At 52.5% G+C, this 22067-nt stretch overlaps 1 protein-coding gene across 8 annotated transcripts in view; it reads left to right on the top strand.

The window, feature by feature from the left end:
• NPAS2 (neuronal PAS domain protein 2) overlaps positions 1-22067 on the top strand; it is a 184162-nt gene that overhangs the window by 132066 nt on the left and 30029 nt on the right. For all 8 annotated transcript variants that reach the window (XM_070068724.2, XM_070068721.2, XM_070068722.2 and 5 more), the window contains 6 exons: positions 2737-2857; positions 3837-3950; positions 16400-16515; positions 17125-17207; positions 18151-18257; positions 20644-20791. In XM_070068724.2, the coding sequence (XP_069924825.1) occupies positions 2737-2857; positions 3837-3950; positions 16400-16515; positions 17125-17207; positions 18151-18257; positions 20644-20791 (689 nt within the window). The remainder of the gene's footprint in view (positions 1-2736; positions 2858-3836; positions 3951-16399; positions 16516-17124; positions 17208-18150; positions 18258-20643; positions 20792-22067) is intronic.

Here is a 22067-nt window from a genome sequence, read left to right as displayed (position 1 = left end):
CAGGTGTTAGCTCATAACCGGTGCAACCTCCCGTATATCCTTCCTACCCCCACCTCCATCCAGTACGTCTTTACTCTTCGCAGAGTCCTCAGCCCGAGGTGACCCCACAGCCCCCAGACCTGCCTAACCTCTTGCAGGCCAGTGACTGGGCCAAGCGCCCCCCCCCACCCCATTCTCTGCCACCCCACCCACTACAGGAAGCAGCTCCAGACAGCACCCTCCAAGGAAAGGCCGTGGGGTGACTTAGTTATCATTTGCAAGTATCTGAAATATCTTTAAGTAGAGGACTCCTATCATCTGTGAACATTAGTCACCTTCTAAAAACACCAGAGGGAACGAGCTTAAAATATAACCAGGAGCAGCAGAAGGAACTTGGAGAAAGCCAGAGCTGACAGCGTGGGCCATGAGAGCATTGATGGGGTCTGTCCAGGGAGATCAAACCTGGTGCCTCCCGGTGAGGAGCCCCAGGGCCATGCTGAGTCCTTCCTTTGCCTTCTCCTGTCTTCTGATCGGCCACTGAGCTGTGGCCCCCATCCTCACCCCTCTGGAACGCTGACTCTGTGAGCAGAGGGACTTTGTCTCCTCTGGGTACCTTCCCAGCGCTGACAACCGCAGCTGGCCCCTAGGAGCCGTCATCAGTGTCAGCTGGATTGTGGCATCCAGTGAAGTGCTCTGGACCCTGTCACTACCTCCCATCGCCTCCCTATCTGTGCCTGTGCAGACTCTGGCCTTGCCTCCTCTCAGACCACAAGCAAGGTCTCTAAAATACAGGCGTTGCTGGGTGTAGGTTCTAGCCTCCCCACAGATACCAAAATTCACAGACGCTCTGGTCCCTTGTGCAACATGGCGTGGTGTTTGTACAGATCCTACACAACCCCTCTTTGTCCTTGAAATTGTCTCCCTAGGGCTGACTGCTCATAATACCTAAGATGGTGTTAGTGTGGTGTTGGTTGTTGCACTGTATTGTTTAGAGAATAATGACAAGGAAAGTCTTGTGCACATTCAGTGGACAGTTTTTAGCTACCTTCGGTCCACTCTTGTTTGAGTCCATGGACCAAGAGGGCATGACTGCACAAGTTCAGGTGTGCCCTGACTGGTGATGGGGCTATGTCTGGGCTAAACTCATTGTCCATTGGAAATATCATAAATGCACTGAATCCTCCTGACCCACCATGCATCCTAGCTGAGCAACATGGCGTGCTGAAGAGTGTGGGTGTTCGTCCTCATGACCGTGGCATTGACAGAGCTGTAGCCCCTGCGGCTGGCCAGCACCATGAGAGCAGGACTGTATATCACTAACCCCGGGGTGATCCCAACTGAAAAGCCCAAGCATAGTTTCTGCTGAATGCTTGTGGCTTCTCTACTGTTGTCAGATATCGTAACTGGGACTCCTGGAAGCTGAGGACAGTGGATGCTGATGCTCCTCCCTGCTTTAAGGTCCTCCAGTGGTCCCCAAGTCACAGGACCAAGCCCTAAATCCCCTGAAGTCTTCCATGATCTGGACCGCACTTCCCTCTGCAAGCCTCCTCTCCATGGCTCCCTGCCCTCTCTGCTCCAGGTCCTCCAGGGAGGCAGTAACAGCTCCCACCTCCATGCCTTTGTGTGTTCAGTGCCCCTGCCAGGAGCACCCTTCCCACCATCCCTGTCAAGGATTCCTCCATCTGGGACTTGGTCCCTGGGAGCCTCCCCTCCCCTCACCACGTTGGCTTGAACACGCCATCCTCCGTGTTCTCTGGACACCTTGGTGGCACAACGCTGACCATGGTCCTTTCAGCTGCCTGTTAGCATACATTCCCTGAAGGCCAAGCACCTTTCTGGAGGTCAAGGGCATGGCAAGCACCAGGCTGTGGAGCTCATGGTGGAGTGAGAGAAGCAGAGGACACAAGTCTACACATACATGAACAGGAAAATGCAACCGCGGTGTAGTTGTCTTTGTCATCATCCTGTCAACAGTCGTTTGATAGTGCATCACCCCCGGCTCTGTCCCCAGAGCAACCAAGGTCACTTACAAAAGGCAATGACTTGATCTGACCTGAGGTCCTTGTGACTGCACAGGGAGAAGAACTTGGACCAGACCGGAGTTGCCATGGGAAGAGCAGTTTAGCTAAATCGTCCTCCAGGCAAGAGGTGGTGGTGGTCAGCCCTGGAGAGGAAGCTGCAGAAGTAGAAGAGAAATGGGGCAGGCAGGAGCCAGGGCATGGAGAGTAGGCAGCATGCGGACATTGTTTGGGTGTGCAGGTGAGGGCAGGAAGGGGAGGAGCCAAGGTAGCTACCTGGGTGGCCGGTGACCCGATGGCTGTGCCATTTATGGAGAGAACCAACCAATGGAGAGGGTATAGGTGGGAAAGAATGATGGTGTTGGGGACACTCATGACTCTGGTCCCCGGGGAGAGGCCGAGGTAGGGGCAGTTGGAAGCCTGCACCTGGGCACAGGAGGGTGTTAGTTGGATATTCAAACTTAGGGGTGTCTACAGAGAGTGTGTGAAGCTGTAGGGGTAGATGACCTTCCTGAGAGACGTGGAGGAAGGGACAGAGACGGGTGTGCCTCCTCTCTCCCCTGTGAGCTCCTACCTGAACTATCTGATATGGTAGCCGCCAGCCAATGCGGCCATTTAAATTGCAATGAAAATGAGCTAGAGTTCCCACTGCAGAAGGCAGACCGGAACGGGGAGTGTGCCGGGCTGGGTTTGCCATCTTCGCGGAGTGTGTACCTTTGTTCTTTATTTTCCTTTCCAGTCGGATGTCATGGATCAGAACCTGTTAAATTTCCTTCCAGAACAAGAACACTCAGAAGTGTATAAAATGCTCTCTTCCCACATGCTGGTGGCGGAGTCCCCCTCGCCAGAGTACCTGAAATGTAAGTTTTTTGCTTCACTGGCTTTACAGGTTCCAAAGTCCAGAATTTCGCATTAGGAAGGAGGCTAGGATGAATTAAGAAGGGAGGACCAATTTTAAGAATAATTTTCTTCATGACTCAGAGCATTTCCAAGATCCTTAGCGGTATATTTTAAGTTGAAAGCTAAAACTGGAGTTCAGAATATGTAAAGCATTTAGCTTGCGTGTGGAAAATTTGAAAGCAGAGAGCTTAAGAGTAATAACTCGTTCTGCGTGTGCGACCGGAACCTTCTACTAATGAACAGTGCAAAATCAGTGCTTCTGTGGTAGGGCCCCAAGATGCTAAATTTGCCAAGTAACCAATGGACAGCTGCATAATGAGGTCAGAAATCCCGATTCTGGCCTCCGGAGGCTGTCACCTGGTTCCTTATATACACTCGCAGGTTTTTTATGGAGTTTGGAAGTTTTTAGTTAAAATTGTTGGCTTCCTGGATGGAAGGCTAGCCTTGGCACCGTCTGGAACACGAGCCACTTAGTGCAGCATGCGCAGTAGCATGAGGTACCAAAGATGTTTGCAGTTGTTCAAGCCTGCGTCCCTTTTCCATGAATAATGTGTCCTGTTGGACATGTGATTCGCTTTCCAAGCAAAGCAAAAAAAGAGCTCATTGAAGGGAATGTCTCTATATGAGCAGCTGTATTTGAATATGCCGTGTGACAACCACCGGAACTAATCGATGCCGACATAACCAACCACAGACATCTGTGAACAAATGCAGACTAATTGGGTGCAAGTATGGGATGCAAAATATCTATGAACTATGGAGGCAAAGCCCTGGGCTGCAAAGATGATAAAGCAGGTCCAAGAGTTAGTCATCATGGGAGAACTACCCTGGCCATGCGTGGACCGGATGCCCTGAGTTTCCACAAAGGCACTGCTTGTTTAGTCTAGAGTCTGGGGAAAACTCATATCTGCCTTTCTCTCTTCTCCCTTAACCGCCCAGCTGACAACGATTTAGAGTTCTATTGCCATCTTCTCCGAGGCAGCTTGAACCCAAAGGAATTTCCAACTTACGAATACATAAAATTCGTAGGAAATTTTCGCTCTTACAACAATGGTAAGCCTTAATTGGCATATAATTGCCACAGTGTCTTTTATCATGCAAACGTGCACGTGGGGGCTTGAGAATGCTGGGTGGGGGAGAGGAGGAGGGAGAGTGTGGGCTTCTCCTATTAGCATTTGGATTTTCGCGTTCCCAAGGTGCATTGTTTTTTTTATATTCATCAACGTTCTCTCCCATTCCACAAGACACACCCCCACACCTGTGTGCCGGCGCACACAGCCCCACCGAAATGCGTGCGATTTGTTGATTTGCAGGCTGGTTATTTACTCTACACGGTGAGAGCAACTTACAGTTAATAAAGCACAGGCTCAGCCTACGCACTCCGCCAACAGGCTCCCTTTGTGACGTGGAGACCGGGAACCTCGCCCTGTGCATTTTCACCCTCTCGGTTACCGTCCTGCTGTGGGCACATTTGAACACAGCTGGTTTGGGGGCCTTCTCTCTCAAGGGCCCTAAAGCATGGTTCAGGGCCGTTTCTCGAAGAGCCAGCAGCCTGTGTTGGAGAAATAATCCGGCAGGGGAAAGCTAGTGGTGAAGTTGTAGTTTCTGAAATCGCCCGGGTAACTAATGGTCCCAACTCTGGCTGCCGAGACGTCTGCCCGGAACCCGGCATGAACACTCATTGTCACTTTGGACCAGTGCGAAATGAGAATGCAGGCCTGGTGCCAAAATGCAGAAACCAAGGCCCGCTGGGGACTAAGCACAGAAAGGCCTGCGATTTGTTTGTTGCTGCGTTCTTCAAAACAAGTAACTTGTAAAGAACTAGCATTTCATTAGAAAGCAAAGATGGGAAGAATTAGGGAAAAAAAAAAAAGAGAAAGAAAATACTAGAGGAAAACAAAGATGAGCTGTGAAAAGGAGAGGGGTGCAGGTAGGAGATCAGGGCACAGATGATGACAGTGCCCGTTTTTGCGCTTGGATTCCTGGGGTTGCCTCTGGGCCCCTGCTGGGCCTATTACCCCAGTCAAATTAGTCCCAGAGTTTCCATCAGGACAGCCAAAGCAATGGGCACCAAGTCGTAACGCTAAGGCTAGCTAGGATTTTTCCTTCAACCTCAGACAATCCTTTGTTGCATGTAATTTGCATAAACAGACATGCTTTGTTCAGAATCCTCCAGCTAGCAGCTAGCCAGCATCCTCCTGCCAGAACCTCTTTGAGGGCCAGCGTTCAGGGCCTTTGCCTGGGTGGTGGGTGCCATAGCTGACTTGGAGACCTTTCTGGGAACCAACCCAGCCAGAGCTTGGGGTGCCTGAGCAGTTAGAAATGGTAGGGAGTGTGCTTTCCCAAGTTTCCCTGAACCTGGGCAAAGCCACATGGAACCAAGGCCTGACCATGGCTAATCTGACTCATCCGAGAGACCTGCCCAAATCTCATTGGCTGAACATGTAATGAACCACACAAAGCACGAGGTGGTAGCTCATTGGGATTCTCAATTAAAGACACTGAGCTAAGAGACACCTGGTAGAAAACCCAGCATCGTGCCAACTCTGCTAGTGCCGCGGCTCTTTGAATGAGGGACTTAGTTAAAATGCAGATTTTCAGGCTGGGAATAGGGACTCTAGGAGATCTGAGGGTGGCACCCAGGAGCCTGCAGTTGGAACCAACTGGAGTTTCCGATTCAAAGGGTCATGGACGTTGAGCATCATGCCCTGATGTAATGCCAAATGCCACGCTGTAGAGATTTTAATGGCTCACCTCCTACCTAACATGATCATTGAGTTAATACAAAACATGGCTTGGCATTTGCTTAAGGTGCATTTGCTGGTACCTTAAAAATAAGCATAGAATTGCCAAAGGGGCCAGCACCACGGCTCACTTGGTTAATCCTCCACCTGCGGCGCCGGCATCCTGGGTTCTAGTCCCGGTCTGGGCGCCGGATTCTGTCCTGGTTGCTCCTCTTCCAGGCCAGCTCTCTGCTGTGGCCCGGGAGTGCAGTGGAGGATGGCCCAAGTGCTTGGGCTCTGCACCCGCATGGGAGACCAAGAGGAAGCTCCTGACTCCTGACTTTGGATCAGCGCAGTGCCGGCCTTAGTGGCCATTTGGGGGGTGAACCAACGGAAGGAAGACCTTTCTCTCTGTCTCTCTCTCTCACTGTCTAATTCTGCCTGTCAAAAAAAAAAAAAAAAAAAAAAAAAAAAAAAAAAAAGAATTGCCAAAGGATCCAATAATTCTGCCTCCGGGTATAGACCCAGAAAAAGTGAAAGCAGAGGAACTGCAGAGCTAGGTGCACACCTACGTTCATGGCTGCGCTATTTGCCATCGCTCAAAGGTGGAGGCAACCTAAGTGTCTCTCCAGGGTGAAGGCGTGGAGGGGCTGTGGTCTGTGCTCATATTGGCTTACTATTCAGCCGTACAAAGGGAGGAGATTCTGACCCATGCTATAGCAGAGAAGAACTCGGAGGACATGGTGCACAGTGAAATAAGCCCGTCAACAGGGGGCCACTGTCGCGCGAGGAAGCTGGAGTAGGTGGAGTCACGGAGACAGGCAGTTGCCAGGCGGCTGAGGGGCGGGGAAACAGGGTTGTTTAATGGGTGCATAGTTTCAGTTGCCTGCGGTGAGAAGCATCCTGAGGCTGATTAGTGGTGATAGTTGTACAACATTGGTGTACTAACACTGTGGAACTGTACGCTTAGAAACACGTAAGGTGGCCAGCTGTATGTTACTATGTTTCACCACATTTAAAAAAAAAATGCATGTGCTTTGGCCAGCATGTGGGTTGCTGGGACAGAGGCAGCCGTGTACACAGGGAAAGCACCCGGCCCCTCTGTAGAATTATGGGATTCTGTGCCCTCATGTCCCCATGACAACAGCATATGCTTAATCAAAAGAACTGACCGGTGATTGGCTGACGGGCAGCAGCAGTATCTCTTGTGAGTTTACTTCTCCGCAGCTCGGAGTGCGAAGCTGCCCGGTGTCACTCGGGAGCCTCTTGTCATTAATCTCATCTTAGAGGCGTCTTCGTCCTGAATACCTGCGCTGTGCTGTTAGTTTTTTCTTTCTTGTTTTGTGAAGAGTGTTTGCCTGAAAGAATGTGTGGGGGTTATGTGTGGTTTCTGTTTTGTTTTGCTTCGGGAAACTGTGACTGCTATAAACACACAGCAGTGAGGGTGGAAAATGCTTAGCCAGGAGTGCAGACTACCTCTGCGGAGCCTCTTGTACAAACCAGACCGAGAGGGACGTCCTTGGGGCCAGCGTAACTGTGAAACCCAGGAAACGTCATTCCAACCTGGACTGAACTAGATGGCAAAAGATGTCAGAGACTAATGAATGTCTGAGATTGGCCCTAGGAAATTGCCAACAGTCAACCCCCTTGGACCTCTGTGATACACTCCAACATGATGTAAGTTTTAGGTTTACTTTTCAATAAACAGTGACATGGACTACACCTAAGAAGCAGGCAAGCCTTGGGCTTGAACTTTAGTTTTCCAAGTTCAGCCTCATTGAATCCTCATAAGAGCTGTGTCAGGAGACACCCCTGGCACCATCCCATCTTTATGGGGAAGAAATTGATGCAGAAACGGGTTACATCTAAGGCACATGACTGGAAGTGGGGGACCCTCATTCATCCCAGAGTCCCCATGGTTAGCTGCCTCCCACAGTCGATGTCAAAATTAAACACTAGACCCAGATCCTGGGGCCTCCCCTGCCACCGGCATCAGATGCCTGGTACCACATGTTGAGGGGAGCTGGGGTCTGATTTAATCAATCATAGTAAGACACGTAGGCACCGAAATGACTGTCACGGAGGGAGGGGTTGTATTCCGATGGCTAGAAGCAGGAGGCACGGAGTTTGTGGGGCTACGCAGGGCAGCACTGGAGTCAGGCAGGACACAGAGGAAGTGGGGGAGAAGGTAGGTAAGAGTCTTTATGGTGGTCTCCAGAGTGTAGACAGGCTTAGGGCTCGTAGTTCCAGTACTCGCTGTGGGCTCTAGGGTATGGCTTGAGTAGGTTCAGTGGGCTCTGGGGACCCAGGTATCTCGTACCCACCCTGGGCTGACCAGGACCAGGGACAGTGGCCCACAGTGTGAGAGCCCCCGTGGAGGAGGTGGTCAGGGGGTACGGGGGTGGGATCTGGGTGGATTGATTGGCCTGTGAGAGCTGTGCTGGAAGGTGAAGCTGATTGTGCTCTCTAGGAGTTGGCCGACCTTGGGAGACCCCAGATGCCAAAGCATCAAGTGCAGAAACTACAAACAGTGCTTCCTACCCAGGCCGCCCCTGTAACTGCGCCGAGTTCCCAGCCATGGCGCGGGCTGAAAACCTCATATGTAACACGTAGAAGAAGCAGGAGCACAGGCATCCATTGTGTTTCCACAGAATGCCTGCTCACACCTCAAAGAACCATGCAGGAAACAGGAAACACTACTTGAGTCTATTGCCATGAACGAGTCCCAACATTGCCACAGGGCTATTTAGTGTGCAAAGCATCCATTGCCTGCTACATTCTTGCTCGCTGGCCATCACTGTTTATAAACAATGGAGTAGAAAGGGTAGCAGCCCTTACTCATCTGTGAGTTCCGCACCCCATCCTGGGCCTAGCACAGTCCGTGCCTAGCCCATAAATAAGCCCTCATTAAAAGCAGCTTGACCAAAACTGGGGCTCCGATCTTGGCCCCGGTGCATGGCTGGTAGAAGGCAGAGCCAGGACTCAGACCAAAGACTTCCGACTCAGAGGGAAATGGTGCCCTCCCCTGGGAGCTAACAGAGCTCTCCCTGACTGACCCCGGAGCACATGCTGGGGTTGGCCCTAAATCCAAAGTGAAGATTCAATACAGGTCAGTTCACGCTGGGTGAACCAGAGTCCCTGCTGGTGCCTTGTGAATTGTCTACACTGAGGGCTTCCAGGGCAACAGTGGGTGGTTGGGGAAGCTCATTCATGGTCTCCATTCCTTCCCCATTCGATACCCACCCCAGAAGCTCCCTACCCTCTACCTTGGCTCCTGGGATGCTTGGAGGCCTGTGGCCCTGCCAGTCCCTGTGTGACACCCCCCCCCCTCAGTCTGGACTTCTTGGCCCAAAGCTGACCCAAGGCTACTGTTCATCAATCCCGCTGACCCCCTGGCCCTCCACTTAGGGACCCACGGTGAAACGGGCAGGCTCCCTACAGTGAGAAAGCGAGGTGTTCTGATGTTCTGTTGCATGGAGGGGAGGTATCGCTAATAGTAGTGCACCGTCTGTTCCCAAAAGCGAAGGGAGAGGATATTGAAGGTTTTCACTACAAAGAAATGGCAGGAGTGTGAGGAGACAGCTATGCCTTCCCCGATTGGAACCTGACACAGCATATACCTGTATGGAAGCATCCCTGGGTACCCCCAGAAATACGAGGGGCCCTCTGAAAGTTTGTGGAAAAATATTAACAGATGAGTTCACTTTGATGCCCCCCCAAAAAAATCTTGGAGTCTACACATCGTTTTTTTAATATGTATTCTTTTCATGAAATTTTTGGAGACCCCTTGTGTGCATGGATTTCAAATTTTTGCACCAACTTAAACTCATCTTTTCATTCTGTTTTCCATGAACTCTTTGTCCTGCATGCATAATTTTTATGCTTCAATTTAGATAAATAAATACATGTGCAGGCTCCCAGGCAAGGAAGAGAGTGGGCCTGAGCCAGAGACAGCCCCTGATGACCCTTCAGTTTGGAGATGAAGGTCCTATCTGTTTGTACTAACCCAGAGGGCTGCTTAGGATCGGTCCAGCTCTGACCACAACGTCTGAGCTGGGTGAGTGGGAATGGGGGCCCCTTTGCCCTGGTTAGCGAGGTCGCCCCCTGAGACCACACACACAGTGTGCAGACTCACCAGGTGGCAATGGCCCCTCCGCTCCCGCCCCTCTGCCCTTTGGTACTGGAAACACAGTGACTGTCACCCAGATTCTTGGCCAGAATGGCATTTTCCCTGCTTTAATATTTGCGCATCTTGGTCAGCCCTTGGGACCTCATCATTGGCCACCCGTGTCCTAGCGAGGGACAGGACTGTGCACCGTCAATCCAGATTTTTAATACATGTGAAGGAGGTGTTAGGAAACAGGATGAGGGGGTCATCTTTCTTCCAAGTGTTCACTTGGGGTCAGTTTCTAACCCTGTCTGGGGAACCCTTGCTGGGGTAGGCAACCATAGATGCTGTGTGACCCCATGACCCTGTGACCCTGTGCTCCTGGCTGGCTATTGGGCAACAACAGGGCCCTCTCCTTTGCTCTGCACAGTCACCATTTTCCTGAATAGAGATGAAGTGAAATGACTATTCAGTCCTTTATTTTGTCCTTTAACAGATCTTAGGGGGAGGGGAGGGAAGTGGGAGGGAGGGAGGGAGGGAGAGAGATGCTTTCAGACAAATATAAGGATACTTTTAAAAAAACTGTGGAAATGAAATTAAAAAATAGGCTTCCTTGGGTGCAAAAACTATTTGAAACCCATGCCTACTTTTGTGCCTTTTCTGCAAACATTTGGAGGATTCCCCCGTAGGCACAGCTCTCAAAATTGTTATGCACCTTAACAAACTTATCTTTTCATTCGGCTTTCCCAGGAGCTTTTTGAACTCCCCTTGTGCCCGCCCCTCCCTCCACTGCCTCGCTCCCCCGCCCCCGCCATCCCACCATTTGGCCTAGGGGAGCCCACGGGGTCTTTCTCAAGCCCTACACAGTCCAAGTCAAGTGGAGCGTCTCTCCGGGCTCTCTCAGCAGGAAGCAAGCAGCTGGCCGGTTCTCAAAGGCGGGAGGACCAAGCCCTGCTTCGTGGGGTCCTAATAAACAGGTTCCAGTTCCCGAAAGATAACTTGGTGCCAGGAAGAAGACAAGTCTTTATTTGAACCCTGGCTCCCCGCCCCAGACTTGGATATAGATGTGCAGCTGACGGCAAGCCAGACACAGGATTTCAAAAGTCGCTGGTCTTGCTCCAAATAGGTCACCCTCAGCAAACATTCCACTCTGCCTCTCCAGAAGCCACACTCCAGCGTGTAAAAGTTCTCCTGCCCTCATTTTACCTACTCGCCTCTAGCCACACAGCCGGCCTTGAAACACTGGCGCAGGCGGAGGCTACCCAGCTCCTAACTCTCAATTCCGTGTGTGCCATGGGATCTCTGAGGGTCGCCTCGCTTTATGGCTTGGAGGAGGCTTGGGTTCGTGTTCTCTTCCCTCTGAGCTGAATGAGTTGAGATGTCTGAGCTAAGGGAACGAGATGCATGCACGCCAGACCTCGCTGGGAGTGGAGGGGCAGTGTCATGGGAGGAGCGTCTGGTGCAGCCCAGGCCCCTGAGAGTAGGCAGCAGGGTGTCCCCTCTTCCCAGCGAGGTGGCCCCGCTTCCTTCCCTGGAAGGTCATTGCTGCCAGATTGGACTGCAGAGGAGTTCAGGTCATGACAAAGAGCAGGTATCCAGCCACGCACGCAGACGTGGAGGTCCTGGTCCTTATGTCGCAGTCTGGGAGTGGGTGGAGCTCTCCTACACATTGTCCCATAACCGTGATAAAATGCACCCAGGATATCCACTCGGAAGGCAGGGACAAGGACCTATAGAAAGTTCCCATTCCTGTGCAGGCAAATCACTTGGTCCCGTCCGCACCAACCACCCACTGGATCTCTCGTCAATGCCCTTACAGTTCTCTGGCTCCTGAAGACGTACATGCTAATTAACAAATGCCAGCAGAAAGAAGGCAGGCAGAAGATTCCGCTGCAGAGCAGGGCTGAGGAACATCGGGCCATCTGCCTGGATGAACCTCCCCAAATCACCAGGTCCTGCCAAGGCAACCACAGGTGGGACCCGAAATCGAATAGATCTACGTAGCAGGTTAATTTCTAAGTTGATGACTGTGTATGGCCAGTGAATGGTGTTCTACATACCCGAATGGCCCTTGGCAGAGAAAGGTCCCCCATGCCTGCAGTGTGGAGTAATTCTCTTCCATCTAGCAAATTGCAAACCCCCAGCTTCCTCGGGTGGCTGTCACGTGTCTCCCTCCGTTGCCCTTCCCTGTACCGTGCAGAACTGGCACAACGGAGAAGCAGGCATTTTCTGAGCAAAGCAGGTGTTGCCCCCAGCCTAGAAATAGGCAGCATTCTCTGGTCGCTGCTCTCCCAAGCACCCAGCCCCCCGGGCCCTCTGCACACAGCAGGAAGCTGTCACATAGAGGATGCAGAAGTCTGAAAGCTGTGCTCCATCAGGGGCAGATGCCCTCTCCCGAGGGTGCACAGAGTTCACCCTCCCAGTGCTGAAGAACCACAGCCCGCCACTGAGGACATTGAAGACAGCTGGAGGCTTTAGGATCTATTTCTTTCTATTTTTAAAAAAGATTTTATTTATTTTACTTGAAAGTCAGAGTTACAGAGAGAGAAGGAGAGGCAGGGAGAGAGAGAGGTCTTCTATCCTCTGGTTCACTCCCTAGATGGCCGAAATGGCTAGAGCTGGGCCAATCCAAAGCCAGGAGCCAGGAGCTTCTTCCAGGTCTCCCACATGGGTGCAAGGGCCCGAGGACTTGGGCCATCTTCTACTGCTTTCCCAGGCCATAGCAGAGAGCTGGATCGGAAGTGGAGCAGCTGGGACTAGAATCGGCACCCATATGGGATGCCAGCACTGCAGGTGGCGGCTTTACCACTACGCACAGTGCCGGTCCCTAGGATTATTTTCTTCCTTGAGCAAATCTCACCATTGGTTATCCTTGTCCTCCCAGACACCTGTCAGCTGTGTGCTCCCTTTATTCTGGGCATGCAGGAAAGCTGTCTGTCACCTTTGTGGGCTCTGAGCAGGTGTTCCGACTACAGCTTTTGCAAGCAGTACCTCCTGAGCAGCCGTCTCACTTTGTGCTGTGAACCAATGCTCACCGTGACCACAGCTCTTTCCTGGCCCCTTGTGGAAGGAGAAGCCCCGCCCCCACAGGCATCCTGACTGGCAGCTCCCCTTTGTCAGGGCTCCCACTTGGAAGCCATCCTTAGGGGCTCGCAAATGACACAGACAATAGCCATTCTCAGCCTCCAGAGAACCGGAGGACTCTTATTTTTTTGGCATCCCAAGAATGCCAACCCAAGGCAAAACTCTTCCAAGGTCCCCAAAGTTAGAGACTGTTCAAGAAAGGCTCAGGATGTGCTAACAAGTGGGACGGTTTCATAAGGAGACCGGATACCACCATCCAACCTCTCTCCGAGCAGGAGCCCACGGCGGGCACTTCCCGCTGTTCCCCATCAGGGCAGTGAGCCAGTGGGCCCCGGAGCTATGCTCTGTGAGACCTTCCCGAGTGGACCAGTCCCCAGGTGGTGCCCCGGGTGGCGCCGCAGAGGGGCAGCATCGTGGCATCCCAAGGTCTGTGCACTGGTTACTGGCAAGGATCACAAGGTCCCCTCCCAAACCGGGCCTTGGGCTGTGGTTTGGATGCGTGATGGAAGGTACTCTCGTGAGAGAGTTATCTGTAAACTCATGTTGACCACCTGCTGTTTGCAGGACACCTGCTTGGAGCTGGAGAGAGAGAGAGCAAGATCTAGTTGGCGGCATGGGGAAGGCTGTGTCTGTTTAGCTTTTGGCCAGAGTCAGATCCACTTTGAGTAAGCTGTCCCTGATGGGGAAAAACGTAACAAGAAGGAATCACTTTTCTCTGTATCACAAGTGGTCAGAATTCTCAGAGGACGGAGCTGTGCCCGCGTTTGGTGGTTAATCCCCAATGCGAGGCTCAGGAAGCCAGCTGTAATTAGCTAAACTCTTTTTCTGTTACTTAAATTGAAACAACTAATTGATTCCTTAATTAATGCCTTTACGCTGCCTGGGGATCCAGAGGGCCAGGGAGTTATTCTAAGTGCTGAACGTGTCGCAGAAGTAGGAAGCACACTGCCACTGTGTTGACGCTAGGGGGCGCAGGAAGGCTGGTGCTGGGGAGCAGGGCCATGGCGGAGGCGGCGGGAGGGATGATGCTGCCTGCATCTTCCCCGCCATGGCCTTCCCCTTGGCCGCAATGAAAACGCCCTTCCTGGATTTACTGTCACCCTGAGCAAGCTCTCAGTTGTGGAAGATTTGGGGGATGGAAAGAGCTTGCCAAGAAAAGGGGTTGCTCTGTGCTGGGCCCACCTGTAGAATGTCTGATTATGGAGGGCAGCTGCACTCAGCAATGAAGACTTCCCATCGTGGCATCCGTGTTCATCCGCAAAGCCTTACAAGTTACACAAGAGCAGACGCAACTGTGCAGGCGCCAGCAGGCCGACACTCAGCTCTGCACAACACCCACTTCAGGGCCCTAACCTCCCCTTGAAGCAGTGCAAGGGACTTGACATCTTCCCACACCCCGGTCTTCCCTGCCCCGTTCTCCTCCTTGCAGTACATCAAGGAGGTGCCTGGTTTAGAGACAGACAGAGAACCGGGAGGCTTTTTCTTAAATTCCTGGGAAGGCTTCCGAGGTTTGCTTGGAAGGTCTTGGTCTGATACCAAAAAGCATCGGGAGGGTTTTATTCCGTCATCATCTGGCTGGGTGATGTCTCTTAGATTCAAGCGGCGAGTATTTCACAGCTGGGAAATGTTTTCATGTCTCTCTCTTGGTTTTTAATCACGCAGATGTTCACATCTGCCGGCCCTGCCCTTGTGTGGAATTGTTTTTCTTCCCCTTGATAAATTTCTTGGCTCACCCTTGCGAATTAATCTGCAATGTTCTACGCCTATTTGTGACAGCTATAAGCTCTCCAGAGACCACTATTTTTTTATTTTACCCACTTGATATTCTTGTTTGGAAACATTTATTAGTATTTATGTGATTGAATTTAGAGAGTACATTGGGTAAGCCGAGTGCATCCGTGTTAGTGGCGAGAAGGTCACGTCATAGGATCACATAGACACCTGCCATTGCACACAGCAAACAAGAATGATGGGAAAGCTAAAATCCCCAGAAAATCTTGCAGGTTTCCTTTTATGATGCTTTCAGTTCTCTGGTGCTCTCCATGTTCTTAGTGGCAAACCGGACAGTGTTTAAATCTGCAAGTTCAGAATGGGCAGGATACAGAGTAGTCCCCAGCTATCGGTGGGGACTCCATTCGTTCCAGAACACCTGAGAATACCAAAGTCCACAGATACTCGAGTTCCTTACACGACACGGTGTCGCGTTTGCACAGAACCTGTGCGCTTCCTCCCGTAGACTTAAAATCATCTCTGGATTGCTTGCAATACCTACTACTATGTCATTGCTGGGCTATATCATGTGTTATCCTGTGTTGTTTAGGGCGTATGTGTTATCCTGTGTTGTGTAGGGCGTATGTGTTATCCTGTGTTGTTTAGGGCGTATGTGTTATCCTGTGTTGTTTAGGGCATAACAATAAGGAAAAGAGTCTGTGTGTGTTCAGTACATGGTGGCTTTTAGACTACTTTTGATCTGTGGCTGGTTGAATGCTGCATGTGGAACCCCAGGACAGAGGACCAGCTGTCATTGGCAGCTCACTGGGAACCTGCGGAGCTGTCGGAAGTGGCAGCACCTGGGCTTTGGAAGCAGGGGACAGGGTTGGGGCCTGGGCAGCCACACCAAAGTCCCCAGGGAACCTGGCTGCATGTGTGCACCAAGTTGCCTTTTCTCAGCTTTCACGGGGTTCTTTTTCCCACCCAGCAAGCTGCACCTAACAATACCAAAAGTCCCCTGTGACCCCAAAGGCCCCTCCAGCGCCCTGAAAGCAGAGGTGAGGCTGATGCAGGTGGTGCTCCCCTGGGAGGCGGAGGAAGGTCTCCAGCTCTCAGTGCCATGCCAGGCCGAGCCCAGAGCACTCCGTCCTTTCCACTGTGAGTGACCTCAGCTAATGCTGGGAACGTTCAGGCCTCAGTCTCCTCATCTGTGAAATGGGGCGCTGTTCTGCCTTCTCACCTGTGCAATGCTGTGCAATGAGCAAGTCCTGTCATGGGTGCCAGAGAGACCTCTGGAGATGGCCCTCCACCTGAGGCCACCTCCCCACTGGCCCAGACCCAGCCCTGGCATCAGCTTGAGCTCCCAAGGGGAGTTTCGAGTCCTAGGTAGGCCACACTGGGGCCAGAGGCTGTAGAAGGTGTTCCTGGTGACAAGACCCACTCTCTGCTTGCGGCCTGCGGTATCCGAAGCTTTGTCAGCTTGTGGAGTTCCCCATGTGGGTGCCATTGAAGCCATCTTCTCATTCCACAAACTATTTTCTCCCGACATATCAAGCCGAGGGCTGCAGGGTAGCAAAAGGGAGAAGCTGTGCCTATAACAATTACAAGCATAAAGTCCAGTCCTGGTTCTACCTCTAAGCAAGTTGTCTGGCCTTGTGCAAATGGTATCACCACCCTGTGCCTCGGTTTGCTCTCCTGTACAATGGGAATATTTAGCGACCTCATCCAGCTGTCATAGGCGTGAAACTAGTTCATGTCCCTAAGACCCTAGGAGTAGTGCTTGGTTTAGAGTAAGCACCAGATTGAGCTGGCTTTTGTCACCAGGCAGGACTAACCTGTGTGTCCTGTTCTTTCTCTCACCCCCATCCACTCCCCAGTGCCTAGCCCCTCCTGTAACGGCTTTGACACCCTCTCAAGGCCGTGCCGCATGCCACTAGAAAAGGAAGTCTGCTTCATCGCCACCGTGCGCCTGGCAACACCGCAATTCTTAAAGGCAAGTACCCGCCCAAGCCCCCAGCATGCTGAGCGTCTGCGACTCAGTCGCACGCAGTCCTGTTTCAATCCTTGTCTATACACGAGGGTAAAATGCCAGTGAGGTCGTCCCTGGGCTTTGGAAACAGGCCATGCCTCGGTTCTGTGCCTGTCACACAGGCCCTCCCCCTGCCCCCGGAGTTACTCTCTTTGAAGGCAGCCTGCTGAGCGACTGTCTGCTAAATATGTAACTCAGGGCAGACACGGGAGAGAAGCGAGTGTCAGACTCCTAGGTAGCTTTCACACCCAGGGCACGCATGCTGCCTGCAATCAGGAACTCCCATGGAGGTGGCGAGCCGTTCCCCACATGTCGGCCTTGCCTGCAGGTAATGGGAAGGCAGCGGTGTGACATTCTGGCTCGTAGGTATCTTTCCCCAGCTTGTGAAATAAATTTAGTATCAGCTCAGACCGAAATTAGCTACAGATGACGAGCTCCAGTCCAACACGCCTTGGAGGCATGCTCAGAACGATTTTAACTTCTGTTACCCACCACAAGCTCCTCTATGAGCAAACCTGGGGTGAGCGTCTGGCACCCCCAAGCAACCATTTCTTTCTCCCTCTTCCAATACAGGAAATGTGCATAGTTGATGAACCGCTAGAGGAATTCACTTCGAGGCATAGCTTGGAATGGAAATTTTTATTTCTGGATCACAGGTTTGTGCAAAGCAAAACATATTTGGGTTGGGTCCTTTTCAAGTGTTGCGTGCATGCAATGGGCTGTCCTTGGGACGGGAACGTCCAGCCTGGTCCTGGGAGGGAGAAGGACTTGCTGGCGGCTGCGGGGAGAGTGGTTCCCAGCCAGGGGCGAGGCAGGCATGGGTCTCAGGCACCGGTCCTGTGTGCCATCCGTGCCTCAGCCCCTGGCATCCTGCGGATAATCCCCCCTGAGGGCCTTTTGCAGCTCCCAGGAAGACAGTGGCAGGTGCAAAGAGAACCTGCTCATCCCATGTCTTTCCCCATGCCTTTGTCAATCCTTTGGCCCTCTCTGGTGACAGTCGTCACAGTTTGGGAACCAGAAATCTCGCAGCCCAGCCAGCACTGGGCTGACCCAGTCTATAGCTGATTTAATTAGCTGGTAACAATCATGCGTAGGATTATTTGGGCTGGGTTATGCCACAGGATCAGAGGGTCTGAATGCCAAAACAGGGGCAAGCCACTGACTGAGTCAGCCGGTCAGGTGCCGCTCGGTCTCGGCTCTGCTCTTCTTGATCTCGGCCCTGCTCTTGACTTCTGATGCACACCCTGGAGAACAGCAGGTGACAGCCCTCGTGGTTGGTTTCCTCTCTCCCATATGGGGGACCTGGATTGATTTCCCAGATCCTGGCTTCAGCCTGCCCCAGCCCTCGCTGTTGGCAGCATGTGGGGAGTGAACCAGCAGATGAGAATCTCTCTGGCTCTCTCTGTCTCTCTGCTTCTCAAATAAAGTAAACTTTGTTTTAAAGATGCCAAATCAGTTTTGCCCTCTGGAGAACACAGCCCTGTCTGGTTTTGACCACCGCCACGTTAACTTTCCTTGAGAAGCGAGGCCCCCGTGCTGCTGGTTAATCAGCAAGCTGTACCCAGTGCACTGAACAGCAACCCCTTTGTCCTCCTGCAGAGCCCCTCCCATCATAGGATACCTGCCTTTCGAAGTGCTGGGCACCTCGGGCTACGACTACTACCACATCGACGACCTGGAGCTCCTGGCCAGGTGCCACCAGCACCGTGAGTATCACCTGCCCGGCCCAAGCGCAGGGCCTGGCACTCACTCCCCAGGCCCCAGGGCTGGGCTCCATGCTCCTAGATATCTGCTGGCTTCCTGGTTTCTTTTTGAGACGTGGGACCTTGGGGCACGGTAGAAGCCCCTGCCTGCATTTCATTTACCTCCACGCAGTTGCCCCTGGAATAGACTCTGCCCCTGCCCCAGACTCACCCCCCACCCCAGGATTCTGCAGCCGTCCATGCTCTTTAATCCTAATTGAGAAACTAAGCCTCTGCCAGTGACTGGGGTTTGGGGTTATGAAACACATTGCAGACACAAAACACTGAATCATAGCCCTGTGCCTTAGTCAGCAGACAGGTGTGGGTGCCCGGCTGCAGGCCAGATACCGAGCTAGGGCGACACAGGGGGCCGACAGGGCAAGGTCTGCTGGGATAGTCAGAAAGAGCTGACTCTGCACCATGAGGTTGCCCAAGGAGAAGGACGTGCACAGGATGGTAGGGGGCTCAGGAGGACCCTCCCCCAGCCAGGGGAGTAGGGGGAGGAAGGCTCTGCTGCAGAGGAGGGGAGCATGCTGGCACACTCGGGGAGTGAGGATTACGAGGTTCTACTTTGCAAGAGAAGTCCACCATTAGGCACTTAACGCTGCATTTTCTGGGCCTGCTCTTAGCTTTGAATAGCTAGTAACTTTGACCTGTGGCCCCTGACACATGAATCCACTCTGAGCCCTGGGTTTTAATACAAGAGGACTTCCGAAAGTTCACACGGCACATAACATCAAAAAGCGAAAGCTAGGGGCGAGGGTTTGGCCTCACAATGAAGATGCTGGTTTGGATTCCCCACATCTCAGATTACAGTGCCTGGGTTCAAGTCCCAGCTCCACTCCTTGCCAGTGTGCACCCTTGGAGGCAGCAGGTTGAAGAATGGCGTTTAGCATCCCTGCCTTGGGCCAGGCAGTCTTGCCCTGTCAGGCCCAGCCCTCCCTCTGCTGGGCGTCTCCCCTCCCCAGAGGGTGCACTCACCAAATCAGTGGCTCCCAACTCTTGATTATTTGCATAATGAGTGGCCAAATTCCAGGCAGCGCAGCAGTGAAACCCCATTCTTCCTCCACTCTGCAGCCTGTATTTCCACCCCACCCAGGCTGATGGACCTGGAGCATCCATTCCATTCTGGACAGCCCCAGGAAAGTTGCCAATAGCCTGGGGTGGGGGCCCAGGCAGCTCTGTGGCTGGAGGAGGCTTGAGGTGGAGGCTTGGGACCGCCCTGACCCTCTGGAACCCTGTAGACAGGCTCTGAGCTGCCGTCAGGCTGCTGGCCCTCAGGTCTGTTTTGGTCCCATCCTCCCAGTGTCTGGATGGCTCCAAACACAGTTCCACCTACAGCAGGAGATTGTGTACCGGGAAAACCTGGGCCTTTTTAAATTAAACCTCTGTTTTGAAAATCTGTCTGCTTCTGCCTTTGAGGACCTCTTTAAGCTTTTGAGCATTTGGGAAAGCATGTGTGTTGTTCTTCTATTGTTTAAGAACTCGTTACAGAGACTGGCTCATGGTGCAGCAAGTTAAGCTACTGCCTGAGATGCCAGCAGCCCGTTTAAGCGTGGGTTCGAATCCTGGCTGCTCCACTTCTGACGCAGCTCCCCACTAACGTGCCTGGGAAGGCAGTGGATGATGGCTCAAGTACCTGGGGTCCCTGCCACATGCGTGGGAGACCTGGGTGGAGTTCCAGGCTCTTGGCTTTGGTCTGGCTCAGCCCCAGCCATCGTGGACATTTGGGGAGTAAACTGGTAGATGGAAGATCTTTTTCTATGTGTCTCTCCCTGTCTCTCTGTAATTCTGCCTTTCAAAAAAATCTTAAAACAACAACAACAACAAATAATAATAATTCATTGAGGCTGGTGCTGTAATGTGGGTTAGGCCTCTGCCTGCAGCACCAGTGTCTCCTGTGGGTGCCAGTTCATGTCCCTGCTGCTCTACTTCCGATCCAGCTCTCTGCTGTGGCCTGGGAAAGCAGTAGAAGATGTCCCAAGTGCTTGGGTCCCTGTACCCACGTGGGAGACCCAGAAGAAGCTCCTGGCTCCTGGCTTGGGATCTGCCCAGCTCCGGCTGTTGCAGCCATTTGGGGAGTGAAGAAGCAGATGGAAGCCATTTCCCTCTGTCCCTCCCTCTCTCTGTCTGTAACTCTACCTCTCAAATAAATAAGTCTTTAAAAAAAAAATGCACTGCAATTTGCCATGATCCTGATAGTCCTTGTAGAATGGGCCGTGAGCCCATCCAGGGCTGTGAGCCATGCCAGGCACTGCCTTTTGGAGAGAGTGTACACTGGCGGAACTCTCGGGGAAGGATGGTCTGGGTGCCCGCGTGTGTTATGTGCAGAGCCCGTTTCTGCCCGCAGTGATGCAGTTTGGCAAAGGGAAGTCGTGCTGCTACCGGTTTCTGACCAAAGGGCAGCAGTGGATCTGGCTGCAGACGCACTACTACATCACCTACCATCAGTGGAACTCCAAGCCCGAGTTCATCGTGTGCACGCACTCCGTGGTCAGGTACGTGCGGCGGGTGGGTCTGGCCCGTGTCCTTGCAGCGCCTGGGGGGGAGGAGATGCGTGAGGCACAGCACGTGGGCAGCAGCCGCAAACCCTCCCCGTCTTGGGGGGTGGAGCCCAGGCGGTGCTCTGAGGTCCCCCGGGCCCCGCCCTCCTCTAGCTCCACCCCCTGCTGCCGTCTCCCAGGACTAAGGCTTCTTTAGACTTTTCCATCAGTCCCCTCCCTTCGTGAAATTAATTTACTGGAGAGGCGGAGAGACAGAGGGAAGGACTAGAGAGAAAGAGAGGACTCCCATCCGCCAGCTCATTCCCCAAATACCCACCATGGCCAGGACTGGGCCAGGGCTGGGGTTGGAGCCAGGAACCTTGAATGCAATCCAGGGCTCTCAGGTGGGTGGCAGGAAGCCAGCTGGTTGATTCTCACTGCCACCTGATTCTGTAGAAGCAGGAAGCTGGAGGCAGGAAGCAGCGGTGGGCATTGAACCCAGGCACTCAGCTGTGGGATGCAGATGTCTTAAGCGCTAGGTAAAACATCCGCCTCCATCAAGCCCCTTGGAAAGCCGCATGAGCACTCTGGCTGCCAGGGTATTACTTAGTAAGTTCTGCTTCACTGACCTACTTACATATTTTTCCCTCATTCTCTATCCATCCCCCGGCCTCCCCTTGCTGCTGTTTTGAGAAGAAAATTAAAATGTTGCCTCTGAGTAACTCACACACTCACTCTCCCTTATTTTTAATGCTTTGAAAATGCCTGCTGGCCACTGAGGCCGTGTTGGGAGAACAGACGAGCTGCTCCTGGGAGAGGGTCCCTGGCGGATCCGTGGTGGCCTCAGGCAGCCCTCTGCCCCGCGTGGGTGAGCCAGGCCTCGAAGTGGGGGCGGCACATCCAGCAGTTCACAGACGCATCCAGAGTGGGGTCACAGCTCCTGGAGGTGAGGGAGGGAAGTTGTTTTCCCCACTACTCGCAGAAGCTGCCAGGACAGAAATCAATTTTGAGCTGGTTCAGAGTCGAGCCTTGCAAAGTAACAGAGAAAGGGGAGTTAGAAGAACTGCATTTTGTATGCATTTTCCTTCTGCATCCTCGAGTTCCATGTCTGTGGATTCCATCAACTCAGGATCTGAAATATTAAAAAAAAAAAAAAAAAGACACATCTGGACGGAGCTGTGCAGACTTCTTGTCATTATTCCCTAAACCGCAGATATAACGACTATCTATTGATATTGTGTTAGGTGCGATAGGTCATCTAGTGATGGCTTAAGTACGGGAGAATGTGCGT

The sequence above is a fragment of the Oryctolagus cuniculus genome, chromosome 2, assembly GCF_051225735.1.
Source record: "Oryctolagus cuniculus isolate XC-2025 breed Fujian yellow rabbit chromosome 2, ASM5122573v1, whole genome shotgun sequence".
Lineage (NCBI taxonomy): Eukaryota > Metazoa > Chordata > Mammalia > Lagomorpha > Leporidae > Oryctolagus > Oryctolagus cuniculus.
This window is presented reverse-complemented; position numbering and strand designations above follow the sequence as displayed.